This window comes from Triturus cristatus, chromosome 6, assembly GCF_964204655.1.
Source record: "Triturus cristatus chromosome 6, aTriCri1.1, whole genome shotgun sequence".
Lineage (NCBI taxonomy): Eukaryota > Metazoa > Chordata > Amphibia > Caudata > Salamandridae > Triturus > Triturus cristatus.
Genome location: NC_140589.1, coordinates 237752580 through 237775594, shown reverse-complemented (window position 1 = coordinate 237775594; position 23015 = coordinate 237752580). Strand labels below are relative to the sequence as shown.

The following is a 23015-nucleotide window of genomic DNA, read 5'->3' as shown; positions in this document are numbered from 1 at the left end:
CCCACACCGCGTGGGAATAGTGCCCCAACAAGCAGGCGGTGTTCACCGACCGCAGCCCCAAGCTGGCCGAAGAGAACAACCACTCACGGAACTGTTCCAGCTTCTTAGAGTCCTTATCCGGTGGAGCCGTAGGAAAAGCACTCTGCGACGTCGAGGACTGGATGACCAGACTCTCAGGCATGGGATGAGTGGTCAGAAACGCGTGGTCACCAGGCGCTGGGCGGTGACGCCTGGCGACATTCTTATCTACAGGGACCCCTGTGGCCGGCCGCGACCAAGTGCCCAACAGGACGTCGGTGAGGGCGTCATTGAAGGGAAGCAGTGGCTCTGACGAAGTAGACGCCGTCTGGAGCACCTCGGTGAGGAGGTTAGTTTTGAGGGCCACCGTAGGAAGATTGAGGTTGAGGACCTCAGCAGCCCGACGGAGCACCATCGTGTAGGAAGCGCCCTCCTCCATCGTAGTTGGGGGGGGGGGGGGGAAGAGGCAAACCCCGGGGGGGGGGGGGGGTGGGAAGAGAGGCAAACCCCGGGTCAGAAGAGACCTAGAGTTCGCCGGCGTCCACCCAGTCCTGCTCGGGGTCACATCGATGGGCAAGAGGGTCCTCGGACCCCTCCCAGTCATCCTCCACCTCCGTTGCCGAAGGCATCGGTCGCTGTGGCGGAGCCGGAGAAGGGACATACGGCGTCAGAAACAGCGCTGTGAACGGCGCCGGCCGGCGCCGTCTCCCAATGTGGATCCCAGGTAGGAACAAAATGGTCCTGGAACCGGGGCAAGGGTGGAACGAACGGCACCCACTGCAGCCGGAGCCGCCAGCGCCGGACCTCGTGGCGCCGGGGCCAGAGCCAACGGCGTAGGACCCTGTGGCGCCGAAGCTGGATCCGCTGGCGGCGCCAACGGGCCAATAGGATCTGGAAACGGGACCGCTGGGCCCTAAGGCGCGCCGGCGGGAGCCCGAGGCCTAAAAAGGCGGTCCATGGTAGCAAGAAACTCTTGCACCCGTTCTTGAGTCGCCGACGGACCCGGGTAAGGCGGGTAGGCCGCGGGACTCCCAGGCTCCAAGGCAGGCGCAGGGGCAGAACCCCTGCCCCCCTTGTCCACATCCGAGGACCGACGGGGGGACGTCGGAGAGCGAACACGCTTCTTCGACTTCTTTTTATGACGTCGCTTACCGGAATCAGAGGGCGAAGACTTGGAGCCCAAGGAGCGATGACTGCGGCTCCGCGAGCTGTCTCGGTAACGGTCCCTGGACCTGGAGCGGCGATGGGACGAGTGCTGGACCTCCAGCAGCTTCCGGCGTCGCTCCCTCAAGGCCTTCGGGGCCATGGCTCAACAGTCCCTGCAGGACCGGAGTAATGGTCGGTCTCCAGGCAGTAGAGGCAAACATCATGGGGATCCGCCACCGACATGTTGCGATGGCAGGCCCCACAAGACTTAAAGCCAGGCATCCCTAGGTGCACCAGGACAAAAAAGGGGGAGACAAAAAATCTCAAAAGAGTAGTCAAAAAGTGACTAAGGTACGTGCTATCTCCGGATCTGCGCTTGCTAGTGCGGAAAAAGAAAGAACATACGTCAGCGCGCATGGGTGGCGCCTAAGTAGTCTCCGTGATGTCATCTCGGCGCTTACGATGCCAGTGACGGACGTGAAGCCGCATGACGCCACCTACTAACGCGCAAGGGTACTGCTACAGAAAACTTTCCGGATCCAGTCTGACGCCTGGGGATATTCTAAGGTAAAGAATCAGTCACTAACGTGTCACTTTCAGATTTGCCTTACACAATTTATGGATGGATGTGCAGTAACAACCTGTTTTGAGAGAAGACGTCCCTTCCCTACTAAGGCAATTTTTTGATCAAAAGAGGTATCTCCAGATCCGCATCTGATGGCGCAGAAAGAAAGGTACTGACGTCAGCATACAGGAGCGGCGCAGATATAGGCTCCATAGGTCATTTCTGGAGCTGAACAGCATCAGTGCAGAGCCACCTATCGACGCGCAGTTGTACTGCTGAAAAGTTTCCAGATCTCGTCCGACACCTGGGGAATATTCAAAAGGTGAGGAATCTGTGGCTAGAAGTCTCTACCAGAATCACGGGATGGGGTTGAGTTCTGCTTCACTTTCTTGTGCCCTTAACTTGAACATGATTTTGACTTACCAGAGGACCACAAATCTGACCTCTTGCATGAGCTGCCTCGGAATGCAGGAGTGAGTCCACGCCATCGACTTGGAGCAGAACATATGCGTGGCCTCTGACTACTACTTATGCTCGATAAAGTACAGTTTCGCTTCTCTGTGCCGGATCGTCTTAAGGTGAATGAGGGCCCACTTGTCACACTACTTTGAGTTGTGTCCTAAGCCTCAGCACCAGAGAGCCAGCCTGTGCGGGTTAGTGCCTGACATTTGTTTTCTACATTAGCTGTGTGGTTTGACATCTCTAGTCTTAGGAGGGGACATTGTTGCATAGCACACTGGATTTGAACAGTTGCTGGATGACTGACAAAATTAGGAGTGAAGCTCTAGATCTGTCTCAGAAGCTGCGGAAAAGAAAGAAACGGACATCAAAGTGCAGGGTTGACGCTTATATGCTCAGTCACTTCAAGGCCACTACGGAGTCAACGCAAAACCGCACACCGCTATCTAGTAGTACAAGAGAGCATTGCTACAGAAACATTTTCCAGATCTTAAGTGCGATTCTGAGAAAACTGAAATTCTACCTCTAGGCCTAGACCACCTTTTCTCACCCAAATGTTGGTGGCCAGCAAATATCACCCCTCCTCCAAATACAGTAAATGTGGTTAGGAATTTGGGAATCAAATTTGACACTACTCTGTCATTTAAACAGCAGTCGCTGGCAGTTGCTGGAGCCTGCTTCCATATTATTAAAACTTTAAAAAGATTCTTTGATCTGATCCCCTTTTCAGCAAGGCAAACAGTGGCCGTAGCCCTTATTACATCAAGGCTAGATTACTGTAATAAGCCTTTATGCAGGTACCAATAAGTCAGTCCTGCATAGGCTACAAATGGTCCAGCATGCTGCAGCACGACTAGTACTGAGGTGGCCCAGGAAATCATCTGCATCAGCGGCTCTAAACACACTTCATTGGCTGCTAATTCACAAACGCGTTCTTTTCAAGGTCCTCCTCATCACCTTTAGGGCCTTCCACTGCTCAGGCCCTCAATACCTTCACACACCTTTTAAACGATACGTTCCTTCCCGAAGTTTAAGATCATCAAAGGCCAATCTGCTAAAAATACCGGATTTTAGACTGGCAACAAAGGGAGGAAAGTCACTCAAAGTGCTGGGCTCAAAGGCATGGAACAAACTCCCTCCACAGCTTCTCCAGTTTACTTTCGAGTCCCAGTTCAGGAAAGTTCTGAAAACCTGGATTTTCAGCGCATCTGATTCTCTCTGCAAAACTCTGATGTGAGGTCCCTATAAAAACCACCAGCAGTCAACCAGGATTCCAAGTCCCTATCCCTGGTTTCCGTTTAGCGCCATGATGCTCCTCGGAGTGACAGTTGTGCTCTATAAATGGATCATTACATTACATCCCGTTTGACGCCTAGGGAGTATTCTAAGGTGAAGAATCTGCAGTTAGAAGTACTCCTCAGAAATTGGATTTTATTTACCAAACCTTGACATCTGTAGGACATTCTGGGTAATCAGATGTGCTATAATTTATTTAAGCTATATCACCGTGGAGGTCACTGGCTCTCTACTTTTCAGAAAATTCTACGTTTGGTTGGTTTCTTAGGGTGCGGGTCAATCCCCTATGAAAACTGCCCCACCAAAATTATTCCCTGGAGTCTAGTCTAGAGCATTGATCCCTGCCTAAACACAATGATAACGCAGGTATGTGTTGTACCCCAACATTCAGTTAAACAGGTTGAACATAAATGGGGGTCAATCGTTGGTAGGGATATCTTTCTGCATGCAGCAGGCAGAAAGGAATGACCAGTTTTTGAAAAACCCAATGAAAATCCATGCACTTCTGGTACCTCTACCATCAAAAGATCCACAGGAATAAAGGTGGGTGGTAATCCTTGGCAGGGACCTGTTCAGAAGGCACGGCATTACCATGTTTTGGGGGGGGGAAAGTTCAAATCTGACAGACATCAAGTTCAGGGCAATCTCCCAGCCAGCTATTCAGGGCAAGGGAGGTCGGGCACCAAGCAATAGAAACCTATGGATGTGTAGATGTTAAAAATATATGTTAATTTGTGTTTCCATACAGCCCAGGAGTGGTACCTATACCCAATGATGGATACCCTAAATCAGGATCTCGCTTTAAGTTTCATTCCATTTTTCCCCAAATTAACTGCATACTAAAAATTTGACAAATGTATTCTTCAGTATGTTCTACCAGCCAGCTAATTAGGGATTGAGAGATCTTGCTTGCATCACTAGATGCTCTAGGTTGCACTAAATTAGAAAATGTATAGTTTCAAACCTTCTGTAGAATTCCAAATTTGAGATCTATTATGAAATGAAGAGTGCACCAGAAACAGTGATTCTGCCACAATTTTGTGATCCTTGTTACTAATATTTGATTGTGCACATTCCATTCCATGGGGAAACCCACGTAGATATGGTGTTGCTGGACCCCTTATTTCAGGGCAACATTTCCCTGGCTGGTGTTCCAAGATATAGGTTTTTCTATTTGAGAAATTCAATATAATACTGAGAAAATGTGTGTAAACAATGAAACCTTCTCATTATACTTTGAGGCTGCAAAGAGATATGTATGTGAGGTGTGCACCATTAGACAGCCCTGAATATGCAAGAAAAAAGCAGAGAGTATGGCTGAACATACCAAAGTAGTAATTGTATTTAAACAACCTAAAAACAATTTATTTGAAAAATGCGTTGCACAGAGGTGCACAAATACCACTGTAGTAAAAGGGTTGAGTACTTGATTATGATTTTTGATGCTGGTGAATGGACAAACTGGAATACATGGTTCCAACATCAGTATAAATAAGGTCCAAGGACATTAGCAATTTCTGCTCATCTGACTTGTTACTGAGATAGCAAAGAAGTGTAAGTGTTGCACCAGAGCCACCTGTGCAAATGGCAGCCTACCATGACATAACCCAGATACATTTTCTTCCAGCGGGCTCCTAGCGTTTGTTGGAAGGCAGTTATCACACTACAGCCTTTTTTGTGAGTTGATGGCAAACCTTGGACTACCTTTGTGATCCCTCCTCTTCAACCTATCTAATGAAGGTTCTTAATAGCCAACTCGGCCTTTGATGGAAGATCTATTGCTTTTACCAGAGCATAAATGCCCTCATTCTTTGGCAGGGATTCCAAGAGCTTCTAAAACCTCAGCTTTTACCACATGGCAATACCAGTTAGGTGCAGGTTTCAGTTTACGGTACCAGTCTCTGCTGCAATGTAAACCTTTGAGTGGAGGCAGCCCAGAGAATAGGTTTGAGGAGGAATGAAAAGAATTGGTGAGCGAAACAAATTATTTAGACATTCTTATTATTCTAATCAAAGCACATAACAAAGAAAGTAAAAAATAACTCTGCATTAGCCAATGTATTATAGACAGGCTGGAGAAATATATTACACAACTTGAATAATTAGAATTGGATGGTTCATGAGTAACAGAATAGAGTGCATAACACAGCCATTACCCAGATATTAATATGTATATATTAAATATGATTGTAAGTGCAATCTGTAGTCATTAGCACAGACTCTTACGGTACTGAGTATTGCGGATGTCTTCTTTCCCTGCATTATCTAGTGACCAAAATGTGTACTTTGAAAGGTTAATATAATGGAGATTAAGAAAACATTTGGAATATATTAAAACGTTTATCCATGATGTCAAATTCATGTTTTTGAAAATCATAAAATATAATTTTTGGCAAAAAATCTAACTGTTTTGTGTAAAGACCCAGTAATAATGTGAAATAATACAGAGACTGATCAAGTAGTCTCAATTAATAAAATTTACATTTTTGCAAGACCATATTATTTGAAAAACATTTAAAAGCTGTTTTTTTTATAAATGCATTTCAATGCACTAACACCATTGTCAGATTAGATAGATGACTTTATTTCGGATATTTTTCAATCCATAAAAGTACACATCAATAAACAGTTCATATTAAAAAACATCACATTAATGACAAAATCGATCACACAGACATACAATACATAAATTCCATAAAAGAGTGCAAAGGCAAAACAGTACAGGAAAAAAAGTGCATTAGTGCAATGGGCGACTAATAGTTCAGAGGAAGTTACATTTACTCATCTAAACATTTTCTAAATCTTAGTGTCAATTTTAAAAATTCTAACACCTGGAGGACACTATCCGGGTGCAGCAGCTGTAAGTACATAAAGGCAGGTCTAATTTGTTTAAAATTTAATTTCTTTAAAAGGGGAACAAGGTATCTCCTACGGGGATATTCATAAAATGTACATAAAAACATAAAATGTAGCATATCCTGTGGAGACTTCCCGTCGCAGCCACAGGGAGCTACAGGTTTCTTAAAAATATCTGCCGTGGGTCTAAATAAGAGAAGATGGAAAATGTTAAACCTGAATCGGGTCAGCAAAAATTTCTCATGTGAGGTGAAGGGGCATGTTAGATACTTTTCCATAGAGTTGCAAGTACTCAGCATAATATACTTTCTAACATTAGGTTTTAAGAGCTCAACTTCATCTCTTAGGGCAATACATTTCATAGAGAAAACGTTTTTAATTGCTGCTACATCACCCTTGACTATATCCCTCGGTTTATCAAACAGATTCAGGCAACCAAGTTTCAAAAATTGGGACTTCAGGTATTTAAGCCAAGGTACACACATGGCATGATCAAGTGATATAAGGTCTTCCACTATCAAATGTGTTAAAGGGATTTCATCACTTAACCATAGTTTTACCCAGCATAACAGAGGTTTTAAACCGACAATGTCGGATAAATACTGGCAGCCAAGTTCTTCATGTGCAATTAAGTTCGAGGTACTACATGGGACACATAACAGGCGTTTTAAAAATTTATTTTCAACTATTTGTAATTGTTCGCCATTTATGTAACCCCATATCTCACTACCGTATACAGCAGTGGCTATGGATTTAGAGTTGTATAATTTCATCATAGCCACATTTGGTTTATTCCCCAGTTTAGACGCAGTATTGAAGATGGAGGCATTGACTCTAGTCATTTCCCCCTTTTTCTTGGCCAAGTGAGGAGCCCAATTAAGTTTGGTATCAAATAAGATACCTAAATAGGTGAATGTTTGGGTGGTAGGGATCGAGACATCATTCAATTTAAAATTGAACTTCTTCTTCGGTTGTCGGCCAACATGCATAATATAGGATTTTGAGTTGTTGACCTTAAGGTCCCTATCACACATGAAATTATTAAAAACATTCAATAGTGCCTGGAGACCAACTTCTGTTCTTGAAATTAAGACCGCATCGTCAGCATATAAAAGTAGAGGGATACCCCTCAGACCAACTCTAGGGCAGTCTGATTTTACCTCTTGTAAGACAGCCTCAAGGTCATTTATATAAAAGTTAAAAAGAAAAGGGGCCAAAATACACCCCTGACGTACTCCTTTATTGATACTAAAACTCCCTGTAGTTTCCCCGGTCGATGAAAACCTCACGTTAGCTCTTGTGTCATTGTGCAGGTCCGCAAGGAACTCCACAATCCCCTTATCAATACCCTTATCCTTCATGGTCTGCCACAGCCTCCCCCTGTTAACACAGTCGAAGGCAGAGGACAGATCCATGAAGGCAAGGTGAATTGTTCCTTTATACACAACAGTATATTTATTCAATATAAGAAACAAATTAAGACATTGAGTTATAGTTGAACGCCCTTCACAAAAACCATATTGAGAGGTCGACAAAATATTGTTTTCGTTCGTCCAGCTTGTTAGGCGTTGGAGTATAACTCTCCCCATTATCTTCACCATTGAATCAATTAACGAGATTGGGCGATAACACAAAGCACTACCCCTGTCTCCTTTCTTAAAGACCGGAGCTATTGTTGAGAGACCCCAAGTCTCCGGGCAGCCCAATGTGGCTGCTGCATTAAAAACAGCAGTCAGAATGGGAGCCCAAAAGTCCGGATCAGATTCATAAAGATCAGGTGGTATTCCATCAGGGCCAGGGGCTTTGTTGGCAGTAAGACCCTTTATAGCAACCAGAACCTCATTTATATCAAAAATGATGGCAGTACTGTCCCTATCAGAGGGGACAGCAACCATAGTTGCATCTGCCTCTGAATAATATAAACTTTTAAAATGACTCTCCCATTCCTCCTTTGTTATACAACAAACCAGTCCATCTCCCGAGTCCCCAGTCAAAAAAGGTTTCTTTACCAGACCCCAAAATTTAGTGCTGTTATTCAAAGTAGAGGGATCAAGCAATTCCTCCCAGGCCTCTTTCCTCAAAAACTCTTTACGGGCAGCAATAGTAGCCTTATATTCCTTTCTACATAGTTTTACGGCCTCCCTGTTCCTCGGGGTTGCTGCCAAGGCTACCCTCAAATTACGGGCAGCTAGAGTACAGTCATGACTGAACCATCTCGGGCCTAAGTTAAGTCGGGGTTTATATGGGACCGATAGAAATGCTGATACCCTTTCCGTAATGTTTTGGTACGCTTCTAGAACCAGCTTGGGTTCACCTCCCCCATTCATACAAACTTTGATGTCCTCGGCGCAACCTACAGTGATATTCTTATAGAGGACATCCTCAGAGACCATAGACCATTTTAAGCGCCTCTTACCATCAGTTGTAACCAAACTACCTTGCCTGATACTCGTAATACCTTTTTTGGACCATGGGCAGTTTAGACCAATTATAAGAGGATTATGGTCACTGAATTCACTAAAGTCAATGGTAAAAGAATCCACAAAAGTTTGCATCGTCTGCGAGACCAGTATATGGTCTATAAAGGTACCCCTTCCATGCCCTTTAAAAGTAGGGGTATCAAAGCGAAATAGCGGGTCTTTTAAAGACATGGCCAAAGAGAGGTCATGGTCATTCAAAAAGTCATTACATAGTTCACCCTCCTTTGTGTGCTCCATGTGGAGACAGTCTGCCCGATCACACACCATTTCTGGTAAACATTTATGCAATGGGTCTATACAAGGATGCAAATTAAAATCCCCCATAATCAGGAGGTTATGGCCCACATTTTCCATAAAATTTGAAACAAAGGAATTTAAAAAATAAATATGATTCCTGCCACCACTATCATGAACAGCATTGTAAAAGTTCACCAGCCCGACACAGACATTACCTCCACTTAAGGTTACACCCATTACACCTGTATGCTGTGCTACAATTCTTTGTACTTCACAGGGAATTAATATAGATACAAAAATTACAAGGCCCCCCTTGGGCCTACCCCGCACAGATGGCAAGGCTGGCACAAAGAAAGCCCTATACCCTTCCAAAAAGAGTTCACATCCCAATTCCCAGGTTTCTTGTAAACAAATAATCGAGAATTGTTTGATATAGATCACCCAGTTTACATCAGACATTTTGGCAGCAAGACCCGCAATGTTCCAAGAGACAGCAAGACATCCTGACAATTTACCTACCAAATTATCTGGATTAGTAGGTTCACCTGAAGCCCCGATGTCCTGAGCTGCAGGTGCCCCCCGTCAATCGCACAGTTCAAGACCAGATAATACTTCGAACCTATTCTGTGTGTGAAGATTCGGCCCATATTGATAGTGTCCAGCACTAACACTCCTATTAGACACGCCAATCGGTCCACCTACACCACAGGAATTAGTAATATTATGCAGAAGATGGGTCTCTTGCACGGGAGTAAAAGGTTCACGTCCCCGCCTGGTTAAATTCTGTTGCAGTCGTGGTTTGCACAGATGTGCATAAAAATAACCCAAGGGGCGTACACAGATACTATTTGTGTTATAAACCAGTGCAGAAGCTCTCAGAAGTACGGTTGCTACATGCTGGGGGTGTTTAAAATTTACGACTATACAGTCCCCTGAACCAGACTTTTTGGACGGCCCTACCCAATTTACACGCCTTACTGTTAATATCTCGTCAAAATAGGAAATCGGAAATCCACAATTTTTGTTAAGCCAGGACACTGTCTTATTTTTCAGAGAGATAAAGGATTCATCATAGGGAGATGCAGGGTGGGTGCCACAAGAGGGCACATTGGTCAGTACTACTACAAAAGGAGCACAGTCTGGTGGTAGATTAAGATGACCATTGTGTCTCGCCACACTAGAGGCTCTAATGCTGTGGGGAGTTATGGATAATTGTTGCTGCAAAACAGTTTCCACAGGAATATCCGGCTGGGTAGAAGTTACAGGTCCTGGGATAACTGTATCAGCAGATTCTCCCCTCCCCTTATTCTGTATATCATTAGGAACAGCAGTATCTCTCCTTTTCCCCCCAGAGTAATCAATTCCACTAGGCTGAGCAATCTCCCGAGACAATAACAGGTCACCCAGCCTTATCACTTCCTTAGCTAAATCATCAATCTTAGTGGTTAATGGTTTAATAAGCTCCTCCATTTTGACAGTAAAAGAAGCTTCTAAGTTTTTTAAAAGTGAGGCAATCATATCCGAGTTTAGATTAGCTCCATTACCAGCACCATTGGTGGCCGCGAATACAAAAGGGTTTGGTATAACAGTACCAGTATTTGGCTTACCGACCTTCTTTTTTGGCTTACAATTATTATGTTTCCCGTTCTCCCTTTGAGACCGTGTTCTACATGATCTCGTATGCCTAATCTCAGGTTGGGTCTCATTTAGTACATCAGCATCAGAACTTGACGACACCCGAGAAGCAGAATGGACCTCCACCTCTACAGGAATGAAAACTGGGAGGGCCGTAGAGATAACACCACTCGGGTTGATCTCAGGGTCTTGGGGCTGGCTTAAAGAATCATTTTCTAATAATGTATCTTCAATCACGGTGCCTTTCCCCAAGGATACACGTCTATCATTATTAATCTGTGTTACTTTCCTGACCAGGAAATTATCTAGGGTAGCTGGAGCCGCCATCGCTTTATCAGTTTTTGATTTAACCATTCCGTTCGCTTATAGGTTAAGCTTCTGCCCAGAAATCCTAGTGTCTGCCTACGCACTCACAAACAGGACAATCAGATTAAAAAACAAATGGAAATATCAAATGGCAACAATAGTCACTGCGCGATCAACACCATTCGTCAAAATGCACAGAAACCTGGCCCAGTCCAGTCTCTTCTGGCCTCTGAGGGCCACAGAGGGCCCGCCCTTTGCCCGGGCTTAGCCCGGCGCCGCCCGCGTGCGTCCCGCGACGCAGAGGGAGTCTCACAGCTTTAAGCGCCTCCGGGCGCGCAGGGAAGCGGAAGCCGGAAGTGCCGCTAGGGATTCTGGGGGCTGTAGTCCCCAACGCGGCGTCCAGCAAGGTCTCTGGCGGCAAAGAAGAAAATCACAGCGCCTCCTGACCCCCGGGCTATGCAGAGTGCGCAGCGGAGCGTCCACCAGCCAGGTATGCTGCCCGTTGTGCCCCCGCTCCACCGAGGGAGCCTCACAGCTTTAAGCGCCTCCGGGCGCGCAGGGAAGCGGAAGCCGGAAGTGCCGCTAGGGATTCTGGGGGCTGTAGTCCCCAACGCGGCGTCCAGCAAGGTCTCTGGCGGCAAAGAAGAAAATCACAGCGCCTCCTGACCCCCGGGCTATGCAGAGTGCGCAGCGGAGCGTCCACCAGCCAGGTACGTTGTGCCCATTGGCAGATTATTTCTTCTACTTTATTTTAGAACATAGAGATAATTGACAAGTTGTAAAAAAAACAATTATTCAACAAAGACTGATGAAAAAGACTCCCAACATAAATCACAGAACCTAGTTGTGTCTAACAAGCTGCTCAAGACCATGTGTCCAAATGGCATTGGTTTGGTTACCATTAACAATTTACGTAGGCTAGCAGTTTATGAGAGGCGTCAATTTCTCATTAAATATTTATGAAGTTCTGAGACAGATATATTGAATTTTGCCTTACTGTTTACTTGACTGCTGTCAGATTGTTCAGACTCTATAAATCCTTACTGTGTTAAGACAAAGAGAGGTAAGAATTTGGATTGTAATATGCAGATTTCTAATTTTGCTTGCTTTAATTACAATGTTGATTTATTAAAATGGTCATGGGTGGCTGTGGCACTTCAAGACTCTAAAAAAGAGGCTTACAAGCATTTTAATTTATTCTCAAATCGATTAATCGATTAATCAATCAGCCAATCAGCATTTGTAGAGTGCGGCACGGTCACCCCTATGGATATCTGGGCGCTGTGTCTCCATCGAAGAGCCAGGTCTTGAAACTCATTCAAGTCTTCCAGCAAGGAAGCTGTACAGTGCTTGATGGGAAGGTTCGTGCTAGGTCTTGGCAGCGATGTAAGAGAACGAATGACTGATGCTGCGACGGGTGTGTACAATGGCGAGTGAAGAGGAGTGCAGGTGTCTAGCAGGTTGGTGGAAGTTCAGTCGATGGTTAAGGTAGGCAGGTCTTAGGTCGTGGAGGGCTTTCTAGGAGTGCATGAGGAACCTGATCTGACATCTTTTCTGAATGGGGAGCCAGTGGACGTCTCTCAGGTGAAGGGTGATGTGGATTTGTTCGGGGCGGTCCAGGATGAGTCTGGCTGCAGCATTCTGTATGGTCTGTATTCTTCTGAGCAGATGGGTGGAGATGTCGGCATAGAGGGTGTTGCCGTGGTCGAGACGGCTGGTTACGAGGGCCTCTGGGACAGCCTTTCTAGTGTTGGTTGGAATCCATCTGAAAATTCTGTGGAGCATGCAAAGTGTGTGTAAGCAGGAGGCTGCAACTGCGTTAACTTGCTGTTTCAGGGTCAGTTGGCTGTTGAGGAGTATGCTGAGGTTGCATGTGTGGTCGGTTGGAGTGGGTCCGAGTTCTGCAGGCCACCAGCTGTTGTCCCATGCAGAGGTTTTCTTACCGAAGATCAGTACTTCAGAGAAAAAAAAATCAATACCTTGCTTTTCATCATTTTATATCGGAGGACTTGCAGAACTACTTTTATCACAATTGTAAGTCCACAGAGTTTCTCAGGTCATGGACAAACCATGGAGCGTTTGTAGCTCAGACTTACTCCTTCAGGGGTACAATTCAAATGGCAAATATCCACCTGTCCACAAGCTTTTTATGATCCTAAACTGCAATATTTCCCTCCCTGCGCCAGCTGCTGTGATGCTGCTTTCCTTCTTTATTCGTACACACTTACCTTTTAGATGTACACATGAACCTTTTACCTGAAAGCCGGCTAAAATAGGTAACTAGTGTCTTGCTAGTTCTACTGCTTGCATTTCCATAATCTTTTTTGAGCATTTCAAAATTGCCCTTAATTAGTCCTTAATTGAGTGTTAGCAAGAGTTTGGTTTTAGCTGCATGTGATATTTTAAGAATTTTGGGGTTTTTGGATTCCCAAGAAGGGTAATAGACAAAGCATGATTTTAACTTAGTGTAAACTCAGGGGTTGCCGTTCCTGTCATCCATCTTTACTAGCAGTCTAATTGAGGACAATGGCCGGCGCAGCGGGTGCACCAGCTATCCCATGGTCATTGTGCTATCGTTTTTAGGCATTCCAACGTTCTTCCCTTGTGTAACAGTTTTACCTTAAATGCCCAGAAACCATGCCACTGGAACAAGATAGCAATAGATAAAGGAACACTTCAAAAAGTTATCTCTGTCACTGAATGAGCCTATGAGTACAATAATCACTTACCTTCAATTTGAAATGAATCAGTCCTTTTTCAAATGAGATATCAAATAGATCTCACCCTAATATTTATGCTTTGAGGAATTAGCCAAAATGAGAGTCTCCGTGCAGTTGAGCAGCTCAGGAGACTTAATATTCTTTCGAGGCTAAATGTGAATGGTAAAACTATAACCATAATAATAAAGCTGCAACTAAAAATAACTAGGCAGCTTATTACGCTAACAATCTTATTTATAGCTCCCAACATTTCTAGAGCTACCTTTTCCGTTAATAAAGAGCTACAGATTCCTCTGACCATGGGGAGATCGAATGCATTTGCTGACTACTTTGAGAGTGACATCTATCTCATTATATCAAATTTTGCCAAATAAATAATACCGGCTTGTGTAGTCGCATTCTGGTAGTTAACCATACCCAAGGTATCGCTACTGTAGCTCTAAAGACTGGTATTACAACCAATGAGTGGAAGCTGGCACACATTTCTATTTTGAACAAACCCTCTCTGAATTCTGAAGTACTGGAGAATTATAAGCTAATATAAGAACTCCCCTATCAGTCGAAGTTGTTGGTGTGTGCAGTTTATAATCAGCTGTCCTACAACTTGGAATTTAACAGTCTCCTCCAGCCTGGCGAACAGATCTAATCAAGGATCTCCCCATTGCTGAAAGAGACCTTGCACCACCTCTGAGTGAAGATGCCATTCGTGATCCACCAGATACCGACTGCAGAGTTCCTACACCCTGGTGTTCAGAGAACCTGGCAGGTGTTGCACCACCAGGGTCATGCCCTGATGTTCCAGGCATGTCCAGGGGCGAAGGGCCTCTTGACAAAGGGTCCATGACCCCACCTCGCTCTGTTTGTTGCAGTACCACATGGCAGTGGTGTTGTCTGTGAACACCTGCACTGCCTTTCCCTTGAGGGAGGGAAGGAATGCATTCAGTGCCGAGTGAATCGCTCAGAGCTCCAACAGGTTGATATGGAGCCCGGACTCTGCCGGAGACCAGACTCCTCTGATCTCCACCTCTCCCAAGTGTCCGCCCCATCCCAGGAGTGGTGCATCGGTCACCACTGTGAGTTCAGGTTGGAGAAGGCAGAGGGATCTGCCTCTGACCCAATCCTGGTTCGTCAACCACCAATGCAGTTGTTGTGCAGCTCCCTCCAAGATCTGGACGTAGTTGGAAAGATTCCCTTGATGCTGCGCCCACTGGAACTTCAGGTCCTACTGCAGAGCCCGCATATGCCACCAGCACGATGCAGGAGGCCATGAGGCCCTGCAACCTCAGGGTAACTCTCACTGAAATCCGGTAACATCAGTGGGCTTGCAGGAGGGGGATGTGAAAATAAGCGTCCTGCAAATCAAACACCACCATCCAGTCTCCAGGGTTGAGGGCAGAGAGGACCTGAGCCTATGTTAGCATTTTGAACTTCTCCTTCCGGAGGAAGCGGTTGAGGGCCATGAGGAGGTCTAGGAAAGGACGCAGGCCCTTGGTCTTCTTGGGCACCAGAAAGTAGCGGGAATAGCAACCGCGACCTACTTCTGGTGCAAGAAACCTCTCAATAACTCCCTTGGCCAAGAGAGCTAAGACTTCCTGGCAGAGAAGTGGCAAATGATCCTTTGACATACGATCGAAAGACGGTGGCATGGAAGGAGGGATAGTCTCGAAGGGGAGGGAGTGGCCCCTCAAGACTATCTGCAAAACCTACCTGTCTGACGTGATAGATTGCCAGTGGGGGAGGTTATAGCGAACCCTGCCACCCACTGGCTATTGATGGACCTCAAATGTCAGACTCTGAGGGTTTGGAGGCTGCTGCAGGGGGGTTACGGGTGGACTGGCCCACCCACCTGGGTCGCTGGGTCCCACATCCGCGGCCACGCAGGGGCTGGGCAGCTTGCGTAGGCCGGTGGCTGGACTGGATCAGACATAGTGGGGTGCCCCTTCCGTAGCCACGAAAGGCAGACTGTGGTGGACGGGAGGACACAGCGAGGCCCAAGGATCTGGCCGTAGCCAGAGAATCCTTAAAGCGCTCCAGTGCAGAGTCTACCTTGTCACCAAAAAGGCGACGGCCCTCAAGGGCATGTCCAGAAGGGTTGACTGAACATCCCACGAAAAACCAGATGTCCTCAACCAGGCGCAGCGTCGAAGGGCTACCGACGTAGCAATCATTCTGCCCAGAGAGTCAGTGATATCCAGTCCACAGCGGATTGTGAATTCTGCTGCGTCTCCCCCATCCGCAACTGCCTGGGAGAGAATGGCCCGGGCCTCCTCCAGGCACTGAGGCAGCACTTGCGCAACTGTATCCCAGACTGTATACGTATAGCGCCCCAAAAGACATGCGGTATTCACAGACCCCAGCTTCAAGCTGGATGACGAGAACATATGCTTCTCAAAATGGTCCAACTTCTGGGATTCCCTATCCGGGGATGCAGAAGGGAATGCGCCCTTGGATGAAGAGGCTTGGACCACCAAGCTCTTGGGGGAAGGGTGTTGGGTGAGGAAAATGGGATCGCCTGGAGCCGGGGTGGCGGCGTGAAATCGTCCATTCCACAGGAGTCCCTATGCTGGGCATTGACCAAATGCCCACAAGGACGTCCGTGAGGGCCTCATTAAAGGGCAAGAGGAGTTCAGAGGAAGTTGCCGAGGGTGAAGTACCACCGTCAGGAGGTTAGTAATGACTGCCACTGTAGGGAGCACCAGGCCCAAAGCCTCAGCTGCCCCATGCACCACCACTGCATAGGACGCTTCCTCCTCCGTAGCCATGGTAGAGAGAGAAAGCATGCCAAGGTCTGGGGAGGTATCCAGACCACGGACATCCCCCAATTCCTCTCTCCAGTCTGGTTCTTCCAGCTGGTCTGTTAAAGGGTCCAGCAACCCCTCCCAGTCCTCATCCCCACCTTCAGGGCGATAGCGAATACCTAGGATGAACAAGGGAACAAAAGTACCCTTCGGCTTTGATGTCAGCCGACGTCGATCCGGGTCCATCTAGGGGTTGAGGATGGGGACTGCGTCGGCCGGGGGCAAGGCCGGCGCTGGGGAAGGTCGAGTAAGGTCGACCGGCGTCGATCTGGATCCAGGCCTGGATTCATGGGAAGCCTGCAGCCGCCGGCAACGGAGGCCCAGGGGCCCTAACCGGCTCCCCAGGACCCAAAAGCGCACCTGCGTAGTCGGGCTGCCCACACGGAGGGTTTAGTTGAGTGTACGAAGCTGGGCAGGGGACGCTCCGGTTTCTCAGAAACGGGGGCGGGGGGGAGCGCAGAGTCCTCCCTGAGTCAGGCACTGGAGATGAAGCCTTAGAGCGACGAAGCTCCAGATCCCGCGTCTGGTCAGCCAACTGACGGGGTGAAGGCGAAGAGCGGTGGTGCTTCTTTGCCTTCTTCTTGTGCTTCAACTACCCGAGGAGTGCAAAGACGAGGTGTGATGGCTCTGCGACAGGTCTCAAGACCTTCCCCTCGAGCGAGACTGGGAACGAAGTGAAGTAAACTGCCGGGCCTTCAAAAGTTTTCAGCACTGCTCCCAAAAAAGACTTAGGATTCATGGCCCGACAGTCAGAGCACGACTTTGGGTCCTGGCTCTGCTCTAGGCATCAGTCACACGCGGTGCGGATCTGTCATGGACATCAGTTTGTAACAAGAGTCCCAGGGCTTGAATCCGGTTTGTTGATGAGACATCCCTCACACGCCAGGAGTCGAAAACTCGAAAAAGACTGCGACAAAAGTCGAAAAAAGTTTAGTCAAAAAATGACTAAGAAGCAAACTCTCTCCGGATCTGTGCCGGAAAAAGAAAGAACTGACGTCAGCGCACCGGGGCGGTGTCTAAGCAGGCACCACAACGTCATCTTGGCGACCACAACGCCAACGACTGACTCGGAGTCGACCGGCGCCACTTACCAACACGCAGGGGTACTGTTGAATAAAAACCATCCGGATACAGTATGACACCTGGGGTAATTCTAAGGAATCTATAACTGATAGTCTCTTTCAGATATGCATTATATGTGGAACTCCATGATAAGGCAACAAGAAAATTGCACTTAGTCTAAAACTCTGAGGAGAGCATTGCTCTTCATCTTAAAAAGACTGATTCAATTTCCACTGCGCTCTCCTCGCTCTGCTGGCTACCAGTAAAGGAACACATTTTTAAATCACTTTGCCTAATTAACAGTTAACATTCTGCCATTTGCTCTGGCTCGGAAATTTCAGGTCTATCAACCAAGAGTGATATTATAGTCCATGCTTACACTTCACAGGATAGTACCTCATTTTAAACAGGACTGTTGGTGGTACTGCTTTTACATAGCAGCTCAAAAAACACTGGAATTTTCGTTACCAACAAAGATATGAAGCATCAACGAAAGTCTTTGTTCCAGGAAAGCTTAGAAATCCTAATTATTTCCTAAATAACATTAAAGACAGTTTCATGCATCACTGGTTTATGATTTTCCACCTTTTTGCCACCTTTCAACTATAAGATTAGTGCTAATATACCTGTTGGTGAAAGTTAGGCTGTGGAAATTCATATAAATAAAAACTGATGTATTGTCCTGAGTGATCACTGCATAAGTCCTTGCTCATTAGGTATATATCCTGGTGCTACCTGCAGCACTTCACTGCCATTTGGGTCTATTCTTATGCTTTCTAATTCCCCCAACCAATACATTTGATTAATATGAGCGGTATGTGCATGCAAATTACCAAGAAACGATCAAATGTGAAGCAGATGCACTTACACATAAATTTACTTGCAGAGTTTTTCCCTGCCTCCATATTTCCATGTTTGTTCTGAGAAGATTCTTCAGTTAGGATATCAGCCTTGTGTGTGGTTGAACCATGTGGTCTTATTAGTTCCGATGATAATGGTAAACCTGCCCACAAACAAACAATGACCATTTCACCAACATGAAGTAAACAAATTGAACCATTGAATCCATAATATTAAAATCTACAAGGGCTTCCAAAGGATCAACCCCAATATTCCGCCTTGAAATTTCACAGCAATTCACAAATACAGGGATCGTTTTTATTAGTTTATCCACGACACTATTTTATGCAAATGGCATATTTCCTCACTTTGTCTGAACTTTAAAAACACAGCCTTTTCCAAGATATAAATGGTGGCACAGCCTTTGAACTTCAGAAACTCTGCAAATGCATTAATCCACATATTCACAAAATCATGGCCATTCTCAGTGACATGGGCCAGACCAGTATGCTGAAGGCTTGGTAAATAAGCTGACTAATGCCACTACATTTTCTATGCCCGACATGAAAGCTTATAAACAGATTCAACTCACTAAAGAATGTGATCTTACATATTCTATACCCTTTGATAGCTTGTTTCAATTAATCTGTATGTCCCTTGTCTAGACTCTGCAACATCAACTTTTGAAAGACTAGCATCTAAATTATTCAAAGATATTCCTAGCATTATTGCATTTCAGGACAATTATTTAATTTGGGGTTTTGACAAGCATGCTCCTGAACGGACTCTTGAGAGAATTCTTTCCATCCTGAATGGTATTGGAACCACACTTATCTAATAAAAGTGTGAGTTTTTGAAAGAGGACATTGATTATTTACAGAACCATATTCATAGGAGAGGCGTTTTCCCTTATCCAATTTAGTCAATGAAGGGCACCATATTCTACTACAGGTATTTATCCCTTCTTAATTTTGTTGATTTAGTCAATTATCCCCAGCACATAAGGATGAACTCAAACCATTTCTAAGATTAGCAAACTTTACACTAAGGGTATTGACAGGATTTCCAGCAAGGCTGTGCTATTGAGGGAGACATTAAAGAGTAGGTTAAACGTACCATTTCATGAACCCCTGCATTACCAATCTTTTGCAATGACCTCAGATTAAATCTTACATTTTATAACGTCTTATAAAATATTGGGCACTGTTCTCAGCCAATTGGATGCATAAAGCAATTACAAATAGTTTTGCTTCTATATTGAAGCAATTTTAGAAACTATGTTTGGTTATAGAAAAGAGTTATTGGTATAAAAGATTTATTGGTATAAAAGAGTTATTGGTATGTACCTTGAGCAGTCAACACATTCCACACTTCTATTTGGGGTAAAACAGTTTGTTAATCGTACAGCTCACCCTCTACTTGTCAACATTCTTTGTGGGAGAGCTAAGAATACAATTACTGCTAGGATCAATAGATTGGATGCTAAACTGCTTGAATATCATATTGTTGAACATATTTCTGACTCAACAAATGTGAAATCTGATTTTTGATCACATTCATTTTCCACAGTGGAGAGTGATGATGTGGAGGAAGAATATGAGTGCTTTGTTGCATCTAGTGATTTAGGATACACCCATACTTCATTCAATATAAAAACCGTCAAGAAGCTTTAGAGAAAGATTCAGTGTTGAAAAATGATTACTTTTAATCTGGAGGGTAGAACAACAGATAAACATGTACATGCTTCACTCAGGTCTTACTGGAAAGATGCTCAAGAGCGTATACTTAATTATGGGAGACCAGTTGATATCACCTGTAACTATAAGGTAGGAAGCCAATAATATTGCACATGATAGACACCTTTGTACCTCATTTACCAGTAGGGCCTTACATGGATAGAGATATCGATCTTAAGTTTGAACACTGTACAAAACGTTTTTCAAATGTTAAACATTTCAAAACAAATTCACCACTTGTATTGCCTGTAAAGGTACCAAACAAGTTAGCCATTGGCTTTTTGGGCTTGTTCAAGATATAACCTAAACAGCATAATTAACATAATTAGTTTTGGACTAAATCGATTGAAGTGAACTCTACTGGGCCCGCAGGGGGACGTTTTCTGTCGACGGAGCCAACGGGGGATCCCTTGATGGAAAACTTGAGGTCCGCCTGTCTTTAAATGAGTGGGCCGTCGCAGGGGTTGGCAGACATGGTGCTTCATCACATTTGCCAAACTCTAAATGTAGCCCTTAGGAAGGAGCTTAAAGTCTTCCTGAGTCTCTTTAATGCTTGAAATGTTTTGAGTTCAGGCAACCTAATCCATATATTCTGCCCATATTCTATTAAAAAATAAAGTGCTGCCCTTCAAATATAACCATTTATGTAACTTACCTCTCTTTATTCTAGATTCTTTAATTTCTTCACAGCATTTGTTAAATTCTAGATCCAGTTCTGAAGCAACAATAGCATGTGCAGTGTCCTTCAACGTACATGCTCGATGTCTTATTATCTTATCTAAACAAAAAAGTAAACAATGTTTGTTTAAATAATTCTGTTCAGATTGGTACTGTTCAAAAGATAGCAAAGATTTAAAACATCTTGCAACCTAATGTACAAGTTACTTACCGCAGATTGCTCATCTTTATAATATTCTGAGGTGGTAGACTGGAACTAGATATTCTTTCACCAATGCTCCCTGTGCACCAGTAGGAGGCACCATATTATTGTGGTGACTTCATATTGCCACAGAAGTGACAGAGTGGAGTCACTTGTAAGTGCTGACATCAGTTTCTTAATCTTTCTTTCTTAATCTTTCACCTTCCACGCCAACCGACGCAGAGCACTTCAAACCAGTAGCAGGTGACTGTGTGCCAAAATCTAACTTAGAACCTTATTTTCAAGTTCAGAAGTTCACTCCGCAGAACTGATTTTTTCGTAGGGCAGTGAGGAATCTGCAGGTAGATGGATTATCCACCAGAAAGAGGGTCACTAAAGGTAAGTAATGTGTGATACTTCTGACCATTGATTTGTCCCCTTAAGGATACATACCACAGCAAAACGTCCCAAAGGTGGATGGGTCTGAGTAATGGAGTCAGATTAGAAGTCTTGCAAGACACAGTGGGCAAACTGGCCCTCCTATTGAACCTCACTGTCAAGATAGTAGTGGTTCATGAACATGTGTGGTGACACACAAAGTTACAGTTCGGCAGATGTCCAGAATCAGCATCACTGTCGTATCAGCCTTGGTCCTGGTGGAATGAGCCCCCAGGCCTTCTACGGGGTTCCCTCTTAACTAGTGTGTTGCATATTTTATTGCAGATAACTATCTACCTCGACAAAGTCCTCTTTTGCACCACCTTGCCTTTCCTGGTCCCAGTGAACCCCACAAAGGACTGATCATCTACACAATGGTCTTTCGTATGGTCTGTGTAGAAACTTAAAGCTCACTTAGGGTCAAGCCGATAAAGACTCTCCTCCTCTGTCAGGGGGTGTGGGAGCAAAAAATGACAGCAGGGTAATTGATTTACTGACATGGAAGGATGCAGGAAGTCAATCTGAATCCTCAACATCAATATGTCCAGGAAGAAAGTTGCTTATGGAGATTGCATACAACGCACCTGATATTCCCTCAAACAGTGAGCAGAAGTGATGGTAATAAAGAAGAAGGTCCTATTTGCCAGATGCCAGAATAAGCAACTGTGCATGGACTTCAATGGCATGCATATAAGGAACATTATGACTGGATTTGGCAACCACTCAGGAATGACGAACAGCTTTGGAAGGAACATATGCATCAGACCTTTCCAAATACTGATGATTTTAAGAGAGAGGGTTGATCAGGCAAACAATAAAAAGGCTGAAGGACAAGTTACTTACCTTCACTAATAACTTCCTTCCTTACCTTTGAACTTCCAGGTGTCAGACTGGATCCAGAAATTTCTTAGCAGTACCCCTGTGCGCCAGTAGGTGGTGTAGGTCGACTGTGTGACGTCGCGGTGACGTCCGCGTCATCAATATAACCGCCACTCCGGCGCACTAACGTCAGTACTTTTCACAACTTTCCACATCAGAAGTGTGAAGCCATGAAATGACTGACCATGGTGTGTTAAAAAATGACCAGCAAGGGCCCTGAAGGGGAACATCCCTGACATTAAAAACAATTCTGCAGTGCAGGGAGAAAGGGTGGGTTCGGTAAGGAATCGGCGGCTAGATCATGTCTCTACCAGATAAGGCGTTACCGAAGGCAAGTAAATTGTCCACCTAGCTGCAGATTCCTTACCTTTGAACAGTTACCCAAGCAATACCATCTCCGGAGGAGGGACTGGGGAAAGGTTTAGACCAGAAAATCCTGCAAATCAGAGCGACCAAACAGGCCTTCTGAGTGAACCTGGAAATCCAGGCAGTAGTGTCTGGCGAACATGTGCAGCGATGCCCACTTGGCTGTCTGGAAGATATCAGAAACAGGGGCACTAAGCTGGAGAGACGCAGTAGCCGCCTTTGTCCAGGTGGAATGGGCCCTAAGCCCTTCTGGGGGGATCTTTCTTCGCTAAGGCGTAGCAAATTTTGATACAGAGGATAACCCAATGAGATATAGTCC

General features: G+C 45.3%; 1 protein-coding gene across 3 annotated transcripts in view; it reads right to left on the bottom strand.

Annotated features, from left to right (window-relative positions):
• Positions 1-23015, bottom strand: part of ATAD2B (ATPase family AAA domain containing 2B) — a 790780-nt gene that overhangs the window by 204271 nt on the left and 563494 nt on the right. For 2 of the 3 annotated variants that reach the window (XM_085610606.1, XM_085610607.1), the window contains exons 23-24: positions 20810-20932; positions 18447-18581 (exon numbers count right to left, since the gene is read on the bottom strand). In XM_085610606.1, the coding sequence (XP_085466732.1) occupies positions 18447-18581; positions 20810-20932 (258 nt within the window). The remainder of the gene's footprint in view (positions 1-18446; positions 18582-20809; positions 20933-23015) is intronic. The other variant, XM_085610608.1, reaches the window with a different exon arrangement.